We start from the raw sequence: 20,989 nt of genomic DNA on the forward strand, positions 1-20,989 counted from the left end.
CCTGTCAGCTGCAGCCTGCCTGTCTCAGACAACCAGAGGAAGACAGTGGGAGCAAGAGAGAGACGCTAACAGCTGCAAGGGGCGAGTGGACGGAAGCAAACCATTATATTAAGAGATGGTGTTTTCAGCTGCTGGCAGAAGTGCCATTTTGGCTGTCCTGTTGAGTTGGGTGGCAGCAAAAGCAGGACAGATTTGATCCAAATTGGTGGTCTGCTATATGCTGAAGAAGATGAATGTCAGTTATAGATTCAGTAGGCAGAGTGGGACTGTGGTCTACCTTTTTTGTCTTTCTTTTTCGGTCATTTTGTATTCAGTCCATGTTCACATGAAATCCAACAAACACTCTGCGAATCAGGCCCCATGTTCAGTAATATATTGAAGGATAAATGTAATACATTGGTGAAATTACATCTCTCATCAATTCAAGATCAGTAGATGCCCACCCACATGCACACACAACACAGAAATGAACACTGGTCATGTCCCATTTCTTTGTTTGCACTAAAATGAGTCATGAGGTGCATGACTGACCATCTCTCATGCTTTAATCCACATTTGTTGTGGTCTATAATACAAGCAGCAACATTCAAGTGTTAATCCTAGTAGCCATACAATGATCTGTTTTTTTCTTTCTACAGTATCAGCTCATTGTCAGGCAAATTACACAAAATATAGATTTAATTTGTACTTTAGATAATGTGAAAATGTAGAAAGAACAAACATTTCAAATTGGGACTTAAAGTTGTTCCTTTAAAGACAAAAGAAGTCTGGAGCATTAAACATGCTTTTATCTGTATGTCCCTCAGAGTAGATCTGGTGCCTCCCTCTCCTCCTGTCAGTCAGTTGGTTGAAGTCCTGACTCGATTCAGCTCGGCTTTATTTATATAGCACCTTTCATACAAGCCTGAAGCTCAAAGTGCTTAACATCAGACCAACATACACACACAAAAAGCAAAGATTCAAATAAATCGACAGGCATAAAAAAACAACAAGATTAGAAATAAGATAAAACTCGTAGAAATGTAGGTTAAATAAAATACATTTAAAATGCAACAATAAAAACAATGTTGTAAGAATCAATAATTCAAATTCAGGAAAGTAAAGAAAAACACCAAAGATAAAAACAAGAATCAAAATTTAACATCTGTATGATATACATTCTCCTAGAAAGCCAGATTGACAGGAGGGTCCTCTGTGGATCCAGCAGCAGCCGACCTTTGACCTGGGACAGTGCAGCTGTTTGTCCGTCCCGCTGTGCTGTGCTGCTGTCAGTGCTCCCTGCTGGACTGCCGCCGCTGAGCATGCAGTGCTCGGCTGCTCCACACAAGGGACGCTTCTCATACACACTCAGGTTGCGGACATGGTTCACTGAGCGCACGGCTCCGAGACAAAAGGTAAGAATACAGTTTTGGGAATGAAAGAATGTGATTTTTTTAATCCGTGATATTTCGATTGTTCGTTCAGCCGTTGATCTGATAAAGATAATTTGGTGTAAAATGTGCGTGCAGCGCTTGGCGAGCAGTTGGCACGCAGGTAGCTTCCACCATTTCAGTCCAACAACAACTTCATTTGCAAATTAAACAAAGACAGGTCTTTCTTATTCATCTGATAACATCGTACACTTTGATTTCACACATTAAAATGCCTCGGTAACTTTTGAAATTGCTGTCGTTGGAACTTTTACGCACCGTGTTTCAATCCAAATTTAGGACGTTTTCTTTGGATATTTAACTTGATATTAATGAACTGGGATTGCTGCTCTTAATGCAAAGTATATCCAATTTGACGTGTTTATTGAATCCAAGCCTGAGTGTTTGTAGCCTTTCTGTGCAGAGCATATGCTGTAGCGCATCGCTCCGCGTGCTGTTTGGCACAAAGAGCAACACGAAATATCGATTTAGCAGAGGAATCAGGGTTTTATTAGAAACCTCGGGCTGGATGTGGGTGTAGGTGCTTGACATAGTTACGGGCTCTCAGGCTGTGTATTTCTCCCACGCTCCTGAGGGAGTCCTCACTGCAGTCCGCTGGAAACATCTCGCCGTGCACATCAGAGAGTGGCTGTTTGATTGGATAGTGTGTGTCTTTGTGTGTTGCGATGTTTTGCATTTGTGTTTGCTGTGTGTGCCAACAGCCTAGGGGGAAAACATGCCTTAAACATCTCGTGATTTATTTGCACAGCCCACCGGTGATGATTCTTGGTTTCAGCTTCTCAAATATGAATACTTGCTTTCTTGTGAATTGAAAATTGAATACGTTTTTGAGTGATGGTCAGATGAAACATGCATTTTAAAAACATAATCTTAGGTTCTGGGATGTTGTGATTGCTATTTTCTACTCATTTTTGGCATTTTTTTAGACCAACCAAATAGTCAACAAAATAATAGTAGTTGCAGTTACTCATCCATATAGGCTCGGTAGGCTATCAGTATTAATTTGGTATTGGACAGGTCAGTAAGACAAACAGTGTAAGAATTCTGTCAAATCGGACAATAAGTGTCTCAGCATCAGAATTGCAGTCTGCCATTGAATGAAATAAATAAATTCATAGTCTCATACAATCCGCTGGGTGCATCGAGCACTTTCTCCCTTGGCTAGTTATCACAAGCAACAATTTGTCAAAAAGCTAATGCATTAAAAGATAGATGTACAGAGGATAAAGAAAGACAAAGTAAAAACTAAACAAGAGTTGCAGGCTAGATGAGGAGGTAAAGAGAAGGGAGGGGTCAGTGGCAACAGGAGGAAAGCAAAGAGAAAAAGGGAAAAGTCTTGATGAAAGCATTTGGTCTGAGCTTTGTCTCCACCGTGTCGTCCCTGTGTTCTGCCGTGGACTGCTTTGATTGTGAATATGAAGGCGGGAAACCAAATCCTGCTGGACACACGAAGACAGGAAGCCTTTGAGTGTGTGTATGTGTGTGTGCATATATATGTGTATGTGTCTATTTTACTGCTGCCAGCTCACCAAATGGATTAACTGTCTTCTAATTGCCTATTTGTGCAGTTAAGTAACCTCATCGGTTTTCACCATGTGGCTTTCTGTCCAACATCTGTCATTGGCAACACACCTTTTTCTTCTATCTCGTCTTCTTCCCCACCTTTTCGTCTTATTACCCATAGCTTTTCAACAGCTGGCTATTTTAGCGCCGCAATGAATAATTTAGGTCACAGGACAACATAAAGGCCTTAAGTGAGAGCCTGGATGCTTCGCTCAAACCTGAATCCACCCGTAATGGATTCTTTTCCTGATACCAAGTGTATTCTGGTCAATGCCTGAAATGGCAATAGATGCATCCACTGTGCAAGTTATCTCTTCCATTCTTCCTCAGCCGTCATGTAAACGTACAGATACATTAAAGATGAGTTTTCTGAAAGCGTTCTGCACAAACAGAGTTCTGCTCGACTTTTCTCTCCTTCTTTCTTGAAGCACTGTTTGGAGTTCTCCATATTTCATGCTCTCCTGATCGCTAACTCCAGCCTCTCCTCAGCTGCATTATAAAATGAGCCTAAATATTTATGACTTGGACAGAAATGAAAGCTGGACTCTTACACAGCAAGTGTGAATGCATCCTTAACAACTGTGGTTGTAAAAACCCTGGACAGTGGGTCAACAAACCAACCTGAGTGAAGCAGACCCCTGACTTTGCTCGTGCCCTCGCTGTGTTAACACAGCAATGAGGCTCAAGGCAGTGTCTGGACACAGTGTTTGTGTGTAGATCATGTGACATATGGTACTGTATGTGTTGTAATCGAAACTTCTTCTTTTTTCTGACGCCGTTCGAACATTTCTTTAGGGTGTAATTCACAGAAACATTTGAATTCTCCTCACTTTTTGTGCCATGACATAAACCATGTGGTGCATTTTTATTTTCAGCAATTTAAGACGTGTTCATATATTCAACACATGTAAGGGCCCATCATGGCATTGATTTTGTATTCCACTCTTGATTAAGCATCAGCGAGTGGAAACTAGTCAGCTTCGCTTTTCAACATTAGCCCTGTTTCCCACTCAATATAATTTTTTCATCCATTTTATTTCAACTCCTACCTAAATTTCTATTTCAGTTTGACACGACAACGTTTCTAGAATTTAATTCAAGAATAGAGTAGACTTGGAACAATACAGCCTGATGCTTTAAATGTTTTACAACCATTTTTTACGGCTGAAATACGGGGTGCAGTGCAGTCCAACAATGCAAACGTTAATATGATACCACAACGATGTTCACAAGAATAAAAGTTCATTAGAAATAGTGTTTAATATTCCCAAATTCACTTATAGCTGTTTCTTGCCCTTTCAACTTCACATGGATGTCATGGAGATGCATCTAAATGATGAGAAAACCATGTGATGCAATTGAAAGCTCTGTAAAAAGTGGGATTGTTTTGTGAAATCAACTCATAGATCACTACAAGTGGATTATATTGTCTAGCTATTCCTTTTGTCTTATCTACCAATAAGAGATGAGCTCAAATATCTACAACGGGATCATCATGTTTGTTAAAGGGCATGTGAACACACAATTGTAGTGTAGCACAGTCACAATTCACTGTTTTTGTATCCATAGTTGCTGTTTTGGCAAGTATAGAACCAATGATTTACACCATCCACTGCACTGCAAGTACCCTTTACATGATAATAATACAAATCTGTAAAATGGTAATCTGACTGTAGTGGTCATCCTCACATTTAAAGGTCAAAGTCTTCCTTCAACAGGGTTAGTGCACTTAAGAGTTGAAGGCAGAAAAACAGCTGGGGGTCAGAATCGCGAGAGGATTCTGTATTTGATTTGTATTTGTTTACCATTTAATCTGCAGGCATAGAAGTAATCCCGGACATTTACAACACCGCAGATTTTCAACCTCTCTGCTTTCACCTACAATTGCAAGGCCACTTACCCAGAGACTCAGCAGGTGTCTGGTTGTACAACCAACTGTGTGTGCACGACTGTTGGTATGTGTGTACATGTAGATGTGTATCTCTCTGTGTGTGTCCTGCTCTCTTAGTCCAATTGTGCTGAGGAGAGCAGTGGCCTGCACATGTTTTTCTCTAACATGACATTTTGTCTCCATTATGGCGTAGTGGCCTGAGAGAGCGCTCAAATAACACACACACAAACAGACACTCACAGACACACACACACACACATGCTCGTGGATGTTTATTGTACAGACTGAACTTGCATGTCCTGTGTTCTCATGTTGGCTCCAGCCTCTGTGCTTTGTTGTTGCTCACCCTTCATACAGCAGCCTCTCTGGCTTGAATGCTGTCCTTTTTATTTTCTTCTACACCGCTTTGTCCCAAGTAATGTCTTGTGAGAGTCAGAGCTCTGCCAGTTTTGTGTTGGCATTGTCATATCAAGTGATTGATCAGATCCCTGGAGGCCAGACATGGAAGAACGATGTCCGTTTTTATGAGTTTCCAAATGCCAAAATCACCTGAAAGTATCTATAATATAATTACAATATAATTACACATATATTAGAATAAAATAGGATCGTTCCATGCCCACCCTGATCACTTACTTTTTTTCTGTGCTGCCATCAAGGTGATCCCTAGCCTGTCAACAACAGCACAGGACAAAAACTTCATACTTTCCCTGCAGCTTCCTTCGGTTCACTTGACGGTCTGATTAGATTTTCAGGCACCTTGCTGCATAACTTTACATCTTAATGACGAAACAGATTTGATTCAAACTGCTGTAAGCCTGCAATAGTACATGTCAACGCCCATGTGTTAGTGAAGAGAACCATGGTTATTGTTGAAAACTACATTGTTAATTCGACATTTTAATTGGAATAATGGTCGTGCAACATTTTGATCTCCTGATTGATATAGATGTAAAGCAGAATGTTTGAAAGTTGTGATAAAAGTGCTTTTTGGCAGCAAAATAAGATAAACCTAACTTTGGGAAATGTGGTCAAATGTCAGTCCCGAACATTGGATGTCATCAGACTTTTCATGTTGTGCCACCATCATGGCAAATTGAAAAGAACATATTTTATGACTAAATACTGTAAATATGTAAAAAATGACATTCCCATCATCTCCAGCCCTATTTGTTTAGTAATATTAGAAAATGTTAGCATACTAAGACACTAAGATGGTGAACATGGGAAACATTATTCCTGTTTAATGTCTGCATGTCAAATTAACATTATGACTTCGCATTTAACCTCTCTACTTCGTGCACACATGAAATTAAATTATTTTGAGGCTTTTCTTGACAATCCAATTGTTATTGAAAAAAACTTCCAATTCTGATCATACAAAGTCATGGGAACACTGAGAAAAATGTATTCACTAGTTTACAGCCAGTCCTTTTCCAGTGACTTTGTGTGGAGAAAAATTATGTGTGCATCATTTAATGAATGCAGACGTTGTGGTAAAGAGGTTCGGCCACTATTGTAAAATGGCTGGAAACCTCACCATCAGCACAGTCGCTACATTTTAAATGTAACTATTATACATCAGGGTAATCACACTTATAGACAAACAAGGACCGTTCACGCTCTCATTCACACCTAAGGGCAATTTGTAGAACCTCTAATTAACCTGATATCCGTGTTTTTTTTTTAGTAAAACCCGACCTTGTTTACAATTGGATGTGTCAGTTCTACAGACTGTCTTTAATAACTGGTCTACAAAGAAATGCTGTTTTGGCCACGTAGGATATTTTGTTGCAATACCGTGAGTGACTACGGGGAAACTTTTGCAGCAAAGCTGATTGGTACTGCTGCATCCAGCTCTCTGAGTACATCTGTGGTTTTTACTCAGGGGTCTCTGGTTCTGCTTGAGTTGCCACTGGGAGCTATATAGTAACACATTTAATGTTTCTTGCAGTCATATTTAACCAAGATGTTTTTGTAGTGGGGTTCATAAAAATATAAATATATATATATATTTTTTAATGTTATTGCAGTAAAAATACATCGGAATGTACACCCCATTTATGTACTTTTCCTCCACATCTCTCTTTTTTCACTCATCATGTAATTTTAACAACCTGTTACATCAGCTTGTCTCAGGGACAGCAAGATTATCTTTACTGCCATTCATCTTTTTAATCTTTTTGCTGCTGCTTCTGGGAAATAGTGGTGTTTCTATAGATGTTCAATTATACGTGCTATACAGTCTCTTGTCACACACATTCTGGGTTGCTAAACCAGATGGGAAAAGGTTCCCGTGCATTGTGCGATGGCTCTGGATGTTAAGGCTTTGATGCACTGTTAAAGTGAAAATGTACCCATTATAGTGTCAGAGTAGTCTCTGGTGTTCAGGGGTTGTTTTGTGGTGAAGTGTTACTTAGAATGCATTGACTTCCTACGTTTACTACATTTACTTCCTCTTGCCAGTCTAAATTCTTACATTTCACTGACTGACTGAAGCCATTAGTGAACATACAAATCGTGCACAACGGGACAATGAGTTGCATTGCCACCCAGTCTACTGGGGCTATGGTGGGGAAAGAAAGTCATGTGATTTTGTTGAATGTTGGTTTAAAATAACAAGAATACTGGAATATAAAACAATAAACAATAGCAAATTAATATTCAAATAAAACAATGAAGATCTAAACTGACACCAAAAATAAATCTACCGTTTCTAAATTGCTGAAAAGTTATAACTTCCAACTTTATCCTGGTTCATTGGCAGCCATTCAACAAGATCACAAAATAGAACAAAACAAGCACCACAATCAGGTCACAAAAAATAACCTACTGAACAACAATTTACATATAAATGGAGCGAAAATGAGATCAAACAAAAGACAAAGACCCCCAGGTGAATCAAAACAAAGGTTTAGGGCCCAGATGTGATTGATAAGCACTGTGAAGAATAAAATGAATATGTTTACATATTGCATGTGGTTATGTGTGAATTTCTGCATATTGCATGAAAAACATCAGGCCTCAACTGTGGCCAGATATGACCAGCAATAAGATCTGTTGATTATTATACGACCATTTTTAAAACTGTGTTTTATGTGCATTTGTGATGAATAGTTCCAGCCGTTTTCATTTCCAGGGTATCAGATACTGCTGTTGGCGTCGGCAATATCCACAAGTGACTTTTTGGCATCTGCACCATGACGACCTGGCTCAAAGAACGAAGTCATGTGACAGAATAGAAAGAGTGAAAAAAGTCTTTGCCGGGAGGAAGTTGGCGTGGTCGGATAGAACAAATGGGACTTTTTTTTGGGAGACCGGTGTCCATAAGAAAGCAAAAGTCTAGTCTATTGAATTTCTTTAATATGTAATGTTTCTGATGTAAATGTACTTTGTTTAAACCAAACCACGATCCTTCTCTAAACAAAAGCTTGTTCAGGCCATTTCTCTAGATTAAGGATGGAAGTTTGAAAATTGTATTCCACTTGTAACAACACCAGAAAACTCAGCACATGACTTCTTGGTTCTCAATGTTATTTCCTGATTTCAGAGTTCAATCACGACAGGTGTCGTTGCTCTCAACTTGTAGGTCATTACAGAGGTTTCAGGGGAGAAGATGTTGAAAATATAGTACAGCCACTTATCAAATGCATCACCATAATATGACTTTATCCTGGTTTTCAGCATTTTGGGGTCCAAGTGAGATTATTGCCTTCGGCAAAGCTATACAGTCATTACACAGTCACCTATCACCACAGTCAATGTAATAAACTAACCATCTTAATAAATGCACCTGGTTTCATACTCGATTGGCTTTGACACACAGCTAGTTACTGAGAGTGGTGGTGCTTCTTTCTGCAAAGGGTTTAACTGGATTTAGAAATGAACAGCACCTTTGAAAGACCTAACCAGAATCACTCAAAGAAGAAAATTCCTAATAACCTGCTTGTAGATAAAGAACAGCGTTGAAACCGTGCTTTGCTCTCCAGGATCAGACATGAGGCACTTTGGTTAAAACAAGTTTATACTGAGTGATTTTTCACATGTCTGCATCATTGGAGCCAAACCTTTAGATGTATAGTGAGATTAAACCGTGGTGCATTTGTTGCCCCCATGTCCTGGCAGGTGTCACGGAGAGCTGTGGTTGCGAACTCTGCAGCTCTGATTATAGAAACAAAGAGGCAGAAAACTTTAGCTTTCATACAGCTTGACTGCAGGGTTCATTCTGCAGGACGTGACTCCAACAGGTATTAGGTTCCTCCTGCGAGCTATAGATATGATAACAAGACTTCAATGGATTCAACTTTTAACTGCCTTTTAAAGACACAATGAAATAAAAAAATAAATACTGGGGTGTCTACTTTTTACTATTTTTAACTTACAATGTAAATTATATATCTATATCTCAGCAGTTAACTGTTCCATGGCTTTTTTATGTTTTCTTTTAAGACATTCAGAAAACCCAAATAATTAAACTATTTTAAGTAGGCTACAAATATACCCTTATGAAATAACAATTGTTTTTACAAATCACACCAAAACTATGACTCCCTAACTCAGCCTAGCCTATACTACAGGAAAACGTTTGTATCATAAGGAGCTCCGGGGTCATTATTCTATGACCAGATTGCTTTTCTGCAGGGAATTTAAGATTGGCAATATCTGTCCAACTTTCCTGCGCTACGCATCTAACCCATGCAGTCATCATGCAGCTTTTCAGATAGGCAATCACGAGTGGAGACTTTTGGGACCGAAGCGGTCTTTTGGGGACTGGAGGCAGCCAGGAAACCACCAGCAGTTAGAGGGAAGCTGATGTAAGACTTTAGAGTGGAAAAAAAGACTGCCACCTCTGCTCCCTGGGACATCTTGTTTACCGCGGCTTCTGGCTCACCCTTCTTTTCTACTTCCTTCCCTCACTCAGGCATTTTCTAAATTCTGTATCAGCTCTCCTGCAGGTGTTTCACATATCCTACTTCCAGGTGACGCATTTTAAACATGAATCCACTACTACTTCTACAGAAATCTACATTTCCATTTCCAAAAGGTGTCAATCAAAACCTGTTACCCAGTGGTTGTAATCAGACAGTCTGCTCACGATCGAAGCAGCTTGAAACCTCCAACATGAGTCGAGCAAAATGGCTGCATGGCTGTGCTCATGCACACCATCAATTGTTCACACTGTTTTTTCTGACCCATGTTTTTTTTTTCTCACCTTACTTTCCCCAGTTCCCGTCTTTTCATTTTTCTTTACATTCCCATGAGATATCTCTTGTGGTTATAAACTACATGACAAATCTATATCCTTACCCGCTTAGGCAGGGCTGTAGAAACTTGTCTTGTGTTTCCATGAGGATGAGAATTTGCTTATATTACTGAAAATTGTTTAATGAAGAGTGCTGTTGATCTTTAGGGACTTCCATTTCCTCCCACACTCTGTTGTTTACAATGCCCAGGGAGAACAGGAACACATGAACGTCAACAGAGAAGTCATTGTAATTTAATTTATTACTAGTGATACTCCATACATCTCCAGCACAAGGCTTTATCTTTGCACTTTCCTGTTGACATTTTGTCTCAACTCAACAGTCCCATCAGGTCACACCACTCTGTCCCTTATTTTTGTCTCCCTCATTTCTTTCCACAGGAATTGAACATGTTTCAATCTCTCTGTTTTAGTTGGCATATGCTTTAACTTTACTACACTACTGTCTCACTGTCACTAGCGTGTTGTCGCCATAGAGGTCAGTGTCACACACTTCCACGCTATAGTACCTGTGCCCTCATTAATCTAGTCACTTGTAGTGTGGTTGCTGTGGCAACAGAAATGGGGAGAAAATGAGTCCATCACTCAACCAAATGTCTTGTTGCCAGAGTGGAATTGTGCAGAGGTTGATATATGAGGGTTGATTTGTTGTGCTGTTTGTTTCCTGCATCTCTCTGACTCGTAGGCTCATCATCAGATGTTTTAAGCACTTGAAGCTGAGATTTTTACTCTGCAATTTAAGGGAAAAAAAAACTGGCATTTGGATCATTCAATTGATTTCCCACGGGTCCAATTAGTTGCCACCCCCTAATCAATGACCAGCGACCGTGTTTTACACACTGACTTTAATCTTGTACCTGTCAGTATAACAGTGAGATAGCATCTGTGTTTATATCAGTGCAGACAGGCTGGTTCTAACTGTGGAGACTACAACAGACTAAATGACCACGTGTGTTTCAGCACTGAAGAACAGCAGCTAATACCAGTCTTGACTGTTCTGATCCAAATACTGAAGTGTAGCGTAGAGTGAGTATTTGTTTGATTGTCATCATCATCCATCAGTCACAAATCATTTTTTTAGATTCACAGATTAACACTGGACAAAAACAAAGAATAAGTTACTGCTTTCTAATGCAGTTAAAGTTATGGCTGTATCAGCCCCTCACCCATTAGCAAATACATGAAATACTCCGATTACACCGCCACGCTTGCGCCACTCGACTACAGCATATCAACAATCATTGCCAAACACAGATATATACAGGTTTTGGTCTGAGCACATTCACCTATTTGGTAAAATAGCTGAACAAGTTCACAGCTTCAGGTATCTTGGACTCAACATAGACAAGAAACTCAATTTGAATCAACATACAAACACCATCCACAAACAACGCCAGCAAAGACTTCATGCCATCTCTATAGTCATCGCCCTCTCTCCTGCCCCCCAGCTTCTGCTGCTGCTGTATCAAAGCATCATTGAACCCATTCTGTTATGCCGTTGCACCTGCTTTTTCATCATGCTAACTGTGTCCAACAAAAGAAAACTCGACACTCTCAGACCTACTGCCGCTAAGATCATTGGCCTCATACACCCCATCCTGACCTCTTACATCTCAAACACACAGCCTTAACGCCCCGATGTGTGTGATGTATGTATCTGTATCTACTCTGGACTCCTTTATGTTTCTCTGTTTGTTCGTATTTTTGTATTATTTTGCTGTGAGATATGAACATATGCAGATAACGAAGATATGTTTTCAGCTCTGGTACTAAAAGGACTGTTTGTTCCAAACACAACAGGAGAACATCCCTCAAAAGTGAAGAAACACAATAGATGTTCATCATATTGTGATGCTACAATCTAACAAGTCGATAGGTTTCAAAGAAATACTGTGATATTTTGGGAAATAAACTTATTTGCTTTATTGCATAGAGTTAGTTGAGAAGATTTGTATGCATTCTTGTGTTTGCCCATTACATATAAGAATGAAGCTGAAATAAGGGGACTTTATAAGGAATAGCTACATTGGAATAGCCAGATTAGCTATGTCCAACCTTTGGAAACATGCAAACAACACCTCGAAAGACTAATAAAAGTCTTGTTGGTGGGGTTGCTTGTCAACATAAAGAAATTCTGCATCTATTTTCTGGGTCAATCGATAAACTGAGGGTTAAGAAATTGGTAGAGAATTAAATATAGCTACCCCTAAAATAACAGTGTCTCCTTTACATTTTTATTTGTGTTGATAATAAACAAACAAAATACATGTAAGTTAGTGACAGGTGCAAGAAGACTTTTCTTTAGCGTTGGATAAAACCAGCCCGGCTGCTTCTAATCTTAAAGTTTAATTATATAGCACATTTCAACAACAAGGCAATTCGAAGTGCTTCACATAAAACCAATTAAAAACATCAAAACATAAGGCAAAAGAAATGGACATTTAAAAACAATTAAGAACAGCGATTAAACATTAAAAACTGATTAAAACATTAAGCAAGCTAAAAATAGAATAAAAGTTTACACTAAGATGAACACCTAACTCCAGCCTTCTTTCCCAAAACAATGATCAGGTCTTTTAATCTGTGAAATGTGCTTCAGTAAATCTGAAACAATTTAACTCTACTTAATATTGCCAACCAGCTGTATCTGTTTTTAATCACATTAAAGCCCTGACATTTGCACTATGATGGTTGTTGGTGTATTCTGCAGCCTTTCCACAGTATTTTTTGTGATTTACCTCCTCAGATGTGACACTGACAATAAAGTAAATTAACTTAAGTAGTCACCAGTTTGGCTGCGACGTTGCAACACTTTATAAATATGCTCCTTTGGCAGAAGAGGTATTTTGAAGGAACCATGTGGTCTGCTACAGGCAGCAGAGAAAGATTCATATTTTGTGAAACTTGCTGAATGTGTTGTTTCTACTGAACCACTGAGGGCAGTTGATTGCCTGCGGCTCTGATTACTTTGCTTCATTCAATTTGGCCGTTCCCCTGAGCTCCAGCACACATTAGTGGTGGCCTGCGGTCCTGACAGCTTGTGTGCATGTCTCAAGCTGTGGCTGAGCCAAAAGTGTAATCAGTGACACTGGTGGAAGACCCACTAAACGATGGTTGCAGACAGTCTGCAGATGTTTGAGCTGATGGATGCATGTGGAATGAATAGATAGATGTATTGCCATATGGATAGCTGGCTAGATGAGGGATCTTTGTGTTATGACTTTTCTGTCCAAAGTTACGTTGAGATCTCTGACATGTTATGAGAAAGAATAATGTGTTTTGATTTTCTCTTCTACAGTTCATTTCTCATCTGTCTGCATTGTGTCTTTGTCTCCCCAGTGCTGTCACCAAGCTGTTATTCATCTCTGCATCATGGACACTCAACCTGGTGCATCATGGGAGCTCATCAGCAGGGTGACAGATGCAATATATGAGGACTGAGGGGTCGTCATGGAGACTGGCAGCTACACCTCAGGCCCAGCCACCACCGACAGGGTTGGGATGGCAGCCGGCTTGGAGGCAATGAGAGTCCTTCAGGAGGAGGAGGGAGGAGGGGGCTCATCCAGCAGCCCTGCGTCCTGGTACATGCCGTACTCGCTGGGCTTCCAGGTGTCGCTCACTGCCTTCCTCATGCTGGAGCTGGTGTTGGGTTTCAGCAGCAACCTGACTGTGCTTGTGCTCTACTGCTCTCAATCCAATTTAGTGGACTCAGTGAGCAACATGGTGACTGTCAACCTGCACGTGCTGGATGTGGCGGTCTGTGTGCTGTGCGTGCCCCTCACTTTAGTGGTGGTGCTTCTGCCTCCAGGACCAAACCTGGCTTTTCTCTGCTGTTTCCACGAGGCCTGTGTCACGTTTGCCAGCATTGCCACAGCTATTAATATCCTGGTTATCAGCCTGGACCGATATGACATCTCAGTGCGACCAGCCAATAGGCTGCTGACGACACGCAAAGCAGCGCTGCTCCTGGCTGCTGTCTGGATCACCTCAGTTGCTGTGTTTTTTATCCCATTCTTGGAGGTGCAGTGGTCCAGCAGAGATGGATTAGAGGAGACAGAGAAGGTGACACCCCTGTCTCCGTCCTCCTATGGCATCAGTGCCACAGTGGTGCCAGCATGGCGTAACCGGACCCTCCTATGTGTTGGTGGTCAGGGCTATCACACAGGCATGGTCATGTATTACCATCTCATCCTGCAGGTACCCATCTTCTTCACTACTGTGGCAGTCATGCTGTTTACCTACTCTCGAATATTGAGGGCTCTAAACATCCGCATTGGCTCCCACATGAAGAAGAGCCAGCGGTTCAGGGGCACCTCCTGCAGGGGGCGCCACAAGAGACAGAAAAAAAGGAAGACAGGGGCTAAAATTAATGAATGTGGGGAGGAAGGAGGGGAGCAGTGCACTGTGGATGGAACCAAACAGCTCAGTCATCCTCCCCTAATCCCTTCTCCATCCCCCACCCCAACAGCTACCTCCCCGCCTGCCCTGTCCTCCTCTGCTCCACTTGTCACCTCTGACATGGGTGCTGCCACCCCAATGCCAGCCACCATGGGTGTCCAGGCATCTGTGTCAGCCATCATTGCCCTGCGGCGAGCTGTGCGACGCCATCGAGATCGCCGAGAGCGTCAGAGGCGAGTGTTCAGGATGTCCCTCATCATCATCACAACCTTCCTGGGCTGTTGGGCTCCCCTCTCTGTGACAAACATGCTTATCCTTGGCATTGGCCCCAGTGACGTCCTGGTCAGCGTACGCCTCTGGTTCCTTGCCCTGGCTTATGGCACCACGGTCTCACATCCCTTGCTGTACGCTTTCACCCGACAGAAACTACGCCGTGCCCTCCGTGCCAAGGTAAAGAAGCGGGTGGTGTCGCTGCTCCAAGTAGACCCTTCACCAGGGGGCACCGTAATACACAACTCCTGGGTGGAGAACAGAAAAAACAACCGGCAGGTGCGGCTGGAAGCAAGTGAAGGTACTGACCGTTGCCTGGCAGAGGCCCTGTGAGACTAAAACGTATGGATCAAGCTCGTTTAATTAAAAACCACAACAGAGTCACAGGTGTGTTCTGTTATGAAACTCACTGATGCGAGTAGCCGTTGTAAGAAACGGGAAAAACACATTTCCACCTCTGGGAAATGTTTTAATGTACCCAGCAGCAGGAAACGCAGCTAACCCTCACCTCAGGCAGCAGTGGAAGCGGGTTGCTGGCGTATCCGGGGTGTGAATGGCCTCTGCAGCTGAAGAAAATCATATAATAAACGAGCAAACAGGTGTATATAATTTGTGAAATATTGAAGTTTATTTACGAATGGAGCCGTGTGATCGAGCGTTCTCATAGTGGTGCTTACGTAACTGCTCCAAAGAATGTGTTTAGCCAGCAGAAGATATGATCTGTCTCCCACTCAAATGCTCTGAGGCAGCTTTAAAAAAAAAAAAAAAAAAATGTATTTGATATTACATCTGCCTTAATTCTGCTCTGAAAGCTTGGCTAACGTGGATTCTGAACAAAAACATATCAAACATCTACAAGCAAGACAGCGACTGCTTCCTGAAATATGACGAGGTGTAAATATATGAGGTTTCAGGAGAGTCAGTCAGCAGACAGAAATTATGGAACAAGTCAGAGGACAATTAAAGGGTGAAATATTAAACTCAGTTTTGACTTCGTGTAAGTAGTTATTATACAGTCAAATGTTACAGTGTTTACTTCAGATTTTGCAACACTCCTTGATATCAAAACAACTCTTTTGCCCCATTTGTTTTTTTAAATGGTTTGTTACAGCATTTAAAAAAAATATTTTTGGTGTTGCAGGGTTGCTGTTTTCTTGTTTCCTCACGTTATGCTAAATACAGGTTTACCAGCCACTGGCTGTAGATTGTTATTTAGTGTTAACATGGTAAATCTTTTCATTTGACTTCTGGGAGGAAAGAGAAGAACATGTCTTACCTTGTCCTTTAAATAGTGAGAAAAGTAAATGTATTTTTTGGATTGATTCACTGTTGACAGAAATATAGATGAAGTGAGCTGAAGTAGTAACAAGATGACACTGTAACATGAATATTACCAGGAAACCTTTCAATATAAGCCACTAAAAACTACAACCCCCCAAAAACTGTCTAGTTATACCTTTGTGACATATTCTCCACAAAAACAAAATACTTTGAGCTTCATGAAAATAGTATTTATTACAGGTCTATTTACTGTTTCCCCGTAGCTCAGTTTGGCATGGAAAAAGTGTGGGAAACTCTTTGTACATTATGTAAATACTGACCAGATCGGAGTTTATTACATGTGAAACCTGCTGTACGAGACTGAACTGGTCTGTACGTGATCATACACTGACTTTTCTGAAAGCAGCAGAGTGTTTCAGTCGCAGCTGCCTCGTCTCTGTGTCAGCAGAGGATGAGTTGACCCCTCAGGATCACCTCATCCCCTCAGGATCAACTGAACTTGTCCAACAAACACAGGAGAGTAACTGTGTCATTAATAATAATGATTGGTGGGATTATTAATAGGTCTAGAGTCTGCTGTCGACTTTGTTCTACCTGCTTGTGTGTTCACTGCCCTAATGCTGTCCTCACACGGGCGCTGCTGTGATTTATCACGCACACAATTCACACATTTCTGAATGTAAACATGTGGAAAATATATATTATATTATATGTACACAAAGAATATGCTATCTTTATAGGGTTTTCTCTATGGTGTTGTTTTTATGTGAATGTATTCAAAAACAGTGAATTAATAAATATGACATATTGAAGTCTGAATTAGCTTAATTTATTGTGTGCTTGTGTTTAATTGTGTGTGTTGTCTGTTATGAGTCTGCTGAAAACCCAGGGCCAGATTTCCTCAGGCTTTATCTGACTAAAAAAACCCTCTGACTTGCCACGGGTGTCATTATTAAATTTTTTTGCATTACACTTGAGGGAACACCAGCTGTGAGAGGAACAACATGAGGACAATTCAAGGCTCTATCTATGTAGCGCACATGATTTTTCCTTCCATACTGAGGGGGCTCCCATGCTGCTAAAGAACATAATGTCCACCTGGACACAACCATTCATTATTGCAATGAACCCACTTTTGTTTGGCATTTATTCGTGTGGTCTGTATTGAACAAAGAGGGCATTTTGCACAATATATACAGTTTGTACATGAGTTAATTTATTACTGTCAGGAAGCAGCCAATAATATGTTGTGTGGGTGGTGTCATTTGTATGTGTTAACTTTAGTTTACATGGTAAAATCAACCCTCACGGTTGAACTGTATACTTTCTCCTACATAAAGACACACTTCGCTGTCTCAGTGGGTGCATCCACGTTCAGTGTAGGTGCCCTCTGTAGGCACTGTACCCCCAAACCTGATGGTGTTCACCACGTGCTCCTCCCAGTTAGTTCTCCTGCAGGCTACACACTAGTTCAAAAGCTGCCTGCATGCGGTTGGATTACTTTGCGTGGGCTTCGTGCTGCGTGGGAAGGAAACGCTACAGACCTCTGCAGTATAGGAAAATGAAGGTCATCAATGTGGGATGAGACCTGCAGGGCAAAGTAGGCTAATTCAGCAGCACTTAAACCTATACAGAACAATCAGGCCACTGTTAATATTTCTGTATATTGCTTTTTGTAACTTACACATAATTTAGGTTAAAATCGAATTACCACTAAATCCCTAACAGTATTGTAGGAAAAAGGACAAAAACATTAAATATATACCATTTAGATCAACAGAAAATCGAGTTACGTGATGTTTACACCGCAACTCAAGGAAGACCTCTCCAGTTATTCTTTTTACTTTCTAAATGACCCACCTTTCACATCTATTTTTTTCTATCCACAAAAAAAACAAGAAAGCATCGATTTTCTCTTGTTCCACCTTGTGGCAATGCATTTCAGCAAAGCACTTCAGAGCGAAGACAGGGGACAGAGTATTCAACTGTAAGAACACTTGTGCAGGTAGTTTTATTGGCAGAGCTGTGGAGCCAGGATCCTGACAGGAGCATTGCAAGATAAGCAGTTAAGAGTTAAGATAATAGCTCATGTAAGGTGAGAGAAACTGGTTTTTACAAGGAATTTAAGGAACTGATGCACTTTACAAAAGCTTTCACAACCAGCAGTGAAATAGTCTATATTTATATTTATATCTATATATATATATCTATATATAGTTTTCCACTTTATTTTAAAGTAATGAAATAGAGAGAGTGAACAGGGTTTTGCACTATCAATGGTTTTACATTAATTGTACCCATATACCAGTCGAGCAACGGCTTCTTCAGGGATACATCAACACCAAGTAAACAAACACATGCAGGACTGCAGTACCATAATACCATAACTAATACTAATAGTAATGGTGTTTGTTTAGTTATGATTATGATTACATTTTCTAATGATTATTTTGGTCTGCAGTTGCCTGTTACCTGTCATCATATTGTACATTTTTTTTATATTCTTTACATCAATATATTGGGGGGAACATTCTGAGCATGTTTGAGTATGACAGGGGTCTATTATAGTGTATTATGATTACGGCCCTTCTGTCAACACATGACAACAGTAATTTGGATACCGAACCTTGTGTCTGCCAGTATGTTTCACAACTGAAAATGTTGGCAAGCTAGTGCCTACAATTTTACTCATAAAAAAACTGAAATCAGTCAAGCAAAAGATAAAGAGTGATGTGAATATTCTGATTGTTGATTGTGTAAGACTCCATGAAGAGCCACTGATGAGCCACCTTTTTTTGTTAAGTTTATTGACATGACAGATTTTGATCAAATCTGCTCTCAACAAGAGGTCTAAGTTTACACACAACTTCCGATAGGCTCTACTCTTTCAGTTGTTGCTGTGAGTACATTCCTAAAGAACAAATTCTCTGGGCTATGTTTGCCTGCCATACTTATGTAAAATACTCATTTTATAACAGCAAGGCAGTTCTAATGCTGGATGATAAAATTGTACATGTAGTACTGACCAGAGTACTGAACTCTAGTACTGAACATTTGAAGCTCATATGATAGTGAAGCTTTAGCTGAGCGGACACTGAGCTGATTCTACTGCTACTCTGAACATTCAGTCCTCTGAACAACCATGCATTGATGGACTATAAATGCTATCAAAAGTCATCAGCCTATTATCTTTGGAATTATTCACTGAATGAGTTCTTTCACTGAATTGTGAAAATTCCTAGAAATATAATGAGAGTCTTCTTTCCTGCATCATGACTGAGCTCCTCCATGATGGACTCCCTCCTCCCTCCTGTGTCTGGTCCAATTTCGACCTAATTTCTAAGTTTGAACTTTGTGATTTAAGCATTCTAACTTACAAATGGATGTTCACAGGAGCTTTTATTTTTTTTAAAAAAAATTTTTTTTTAAACTTTTGGACTCAATTGTAAAGCTGTAGCTGTTGATAGTGTTGTCAATGTCCCATAATCTCAAAAGACTAAAAAAAACAATGGAAAAATGTCTCTCCTTTAGCCTTTGTATCTACTATACCATTTCCTTAATGTGTCAGTGAGTATATTTTATAAAACCATCTCTGTTAGCTTTTTTTTTTGCCACATCAGATTTTTAACTCTTGTTAGAAAATCCACATCAGTTTCATAATTAGGATTTTTTTTTTTAACTCCGTGTCGCAATTTGGACATCATTAGAGTAAAATAACAGTTCAATTTTGCTATGTTTTATAAATAAAATGTAAACTTACTTAATGTAAATCTGTAACATGATTTCAGCATCATCATGTCTGACTTTGTACACAGTGCACTGGACTCTGTGTTGCATGAAAGTCAAGATAAAACAATTTGATGAGTATGAACCGGTCAATGCACAGTTGAGTGTGTTTTGTAAAAATATTCCCTTTATAGTCCACCATGCAATGATAGTAGCTGTAGTGTAAAACACATGAGTGAAACCACACATAGTCGATATCACTGATTTGCTCTTTTCTAATTTAGGAAATAGTTTTCAGCCACTTGATTAGTAATATGTTTTTATCGCTAATAGTGAAGGGAAAAAAATGAAAACATTTCTTTTGAATCTTGTCGGTAGGGTGTGTGTGGAGCATAATATCCTGTGCTAGACTGACCTCTGGTGGCCACAGTGGCACACTGTCCAGGCGTCCAATTCCGGGAGGACTCGGCAGAACTTCTGACTGACTTTGCAGGTACTCTGAGATATGATAGGTTGATTTTGTGCAGTGTAAAAGAGAAAAGTAGATATTAGACCGAAAAACTGAAGTAGAGTATGTAGAAAACATATCCGCGGCAACCGGTCCGTGTCATTTGTTTTCGATTATGAGATTGACAAAGCTAAACAAGTGAAAGCACACAAAAGCAGAAAATGTGCTGTTATTTAGGCTATCTATTTAATGCTGACTTAATCATCTATTGCACTATTTTGAGAATATGTTGATCAACAGTCTATCTTTCTTTTCTTCTATTTTTTCTATTAATGTGTGGACGGAATGATTTGCAACATTCGTTCAATCGTTTAGATGTGACAGACATGACATATTACTTTTTTGGGGAAAAAAAACTTTTAATGCTTTTAATGTAACGTTTAAAGGGATTAATTACCTCTAACTGTTTAAATGTTTTTTTTTTTCATAGGACGAAACATTTTGAAAAATGTTAACACACAGTTCTAGTACATTTATCAGCCAGTAGGTGGCAGCAGGCTTCTAGGATTGATACAAGATATCCACGCGTCAGCTACGTAGTTAACGTGTATACAAAAGAATTACTGCGTCGTTACGTATGACGCAAGCCGAAATAGCTCAGTTGGGAGAGCGTTAGACTGAAGATCTAAAGGTCCCTGGTTCGATCCCGGGTTTCGGCA

At 40.2% G+C, this 20,989-nt stretch overlaps 1 protein-coding gene and 1 non-coding gene across 2 annotated transcripts; both read left to right on the forward strand.

Annotated features, from left to right (window-relative positions):
• The first annotated feature begins 1,314 nt into the window (after positions 1–1,314).
• On the forward strand, positions 1,315–16,902 carry LOC138199295 (G-protein coupled receptor 22-like). Its single transcript, XM_069151307.1, has 2 exons — positions 1,315–1,394; positions 13,487–16,902. The coding sequence occupies exon 2, from the start codon at positions 13,598–13,600 to the stop codon at positions 15,146–15,148; it is 1,551 nt and encodes a 516-aa protein (XP_069007408.1). The 5' UTR covers positions 1,315–1,394; positions 13,487–13,597; the 3' UTR covers positions 15,149–16,902.
• A 4,014-nt stretch (positions 16,903–20,916) lies between these two features.
• On the forward strand, positions 20,917–20,989 carry trnaf-gaa (transfer RNA phenylalanine (anticodon GAA)). The gene has a single exon. It is a non-coding gene; the product is annotated as a tRNA-Phe (tRNA).

Source organism: Embiotoca jacksoni, unplaced genomic scaffold (genome assembly GCF_022577435.1).
Source record: "Embiotoca jacksoni isolate LCO1_2020_lvr unplaced genomic scaffold, fEmbJac1.0.p SCAF_1, whole genome shotgun sequence".
NCBI classification, from domain to species: domain Eukaryota; kingdom Metazoa; phylum Chordata; class Actinopteri; family Embiotocidae; genus Embiotoca; species Embiotoca jacksoni.

What these genes read in the sequence shown, in the direction of transcription:
- LOC138199295 (XM_069151307.1), top strand. Translation starts at nt 13,598, where the DNA reads ATGGAGACTGGCAGCTACACCTCAGGCCCAGCCACCACCGACAGGGTT.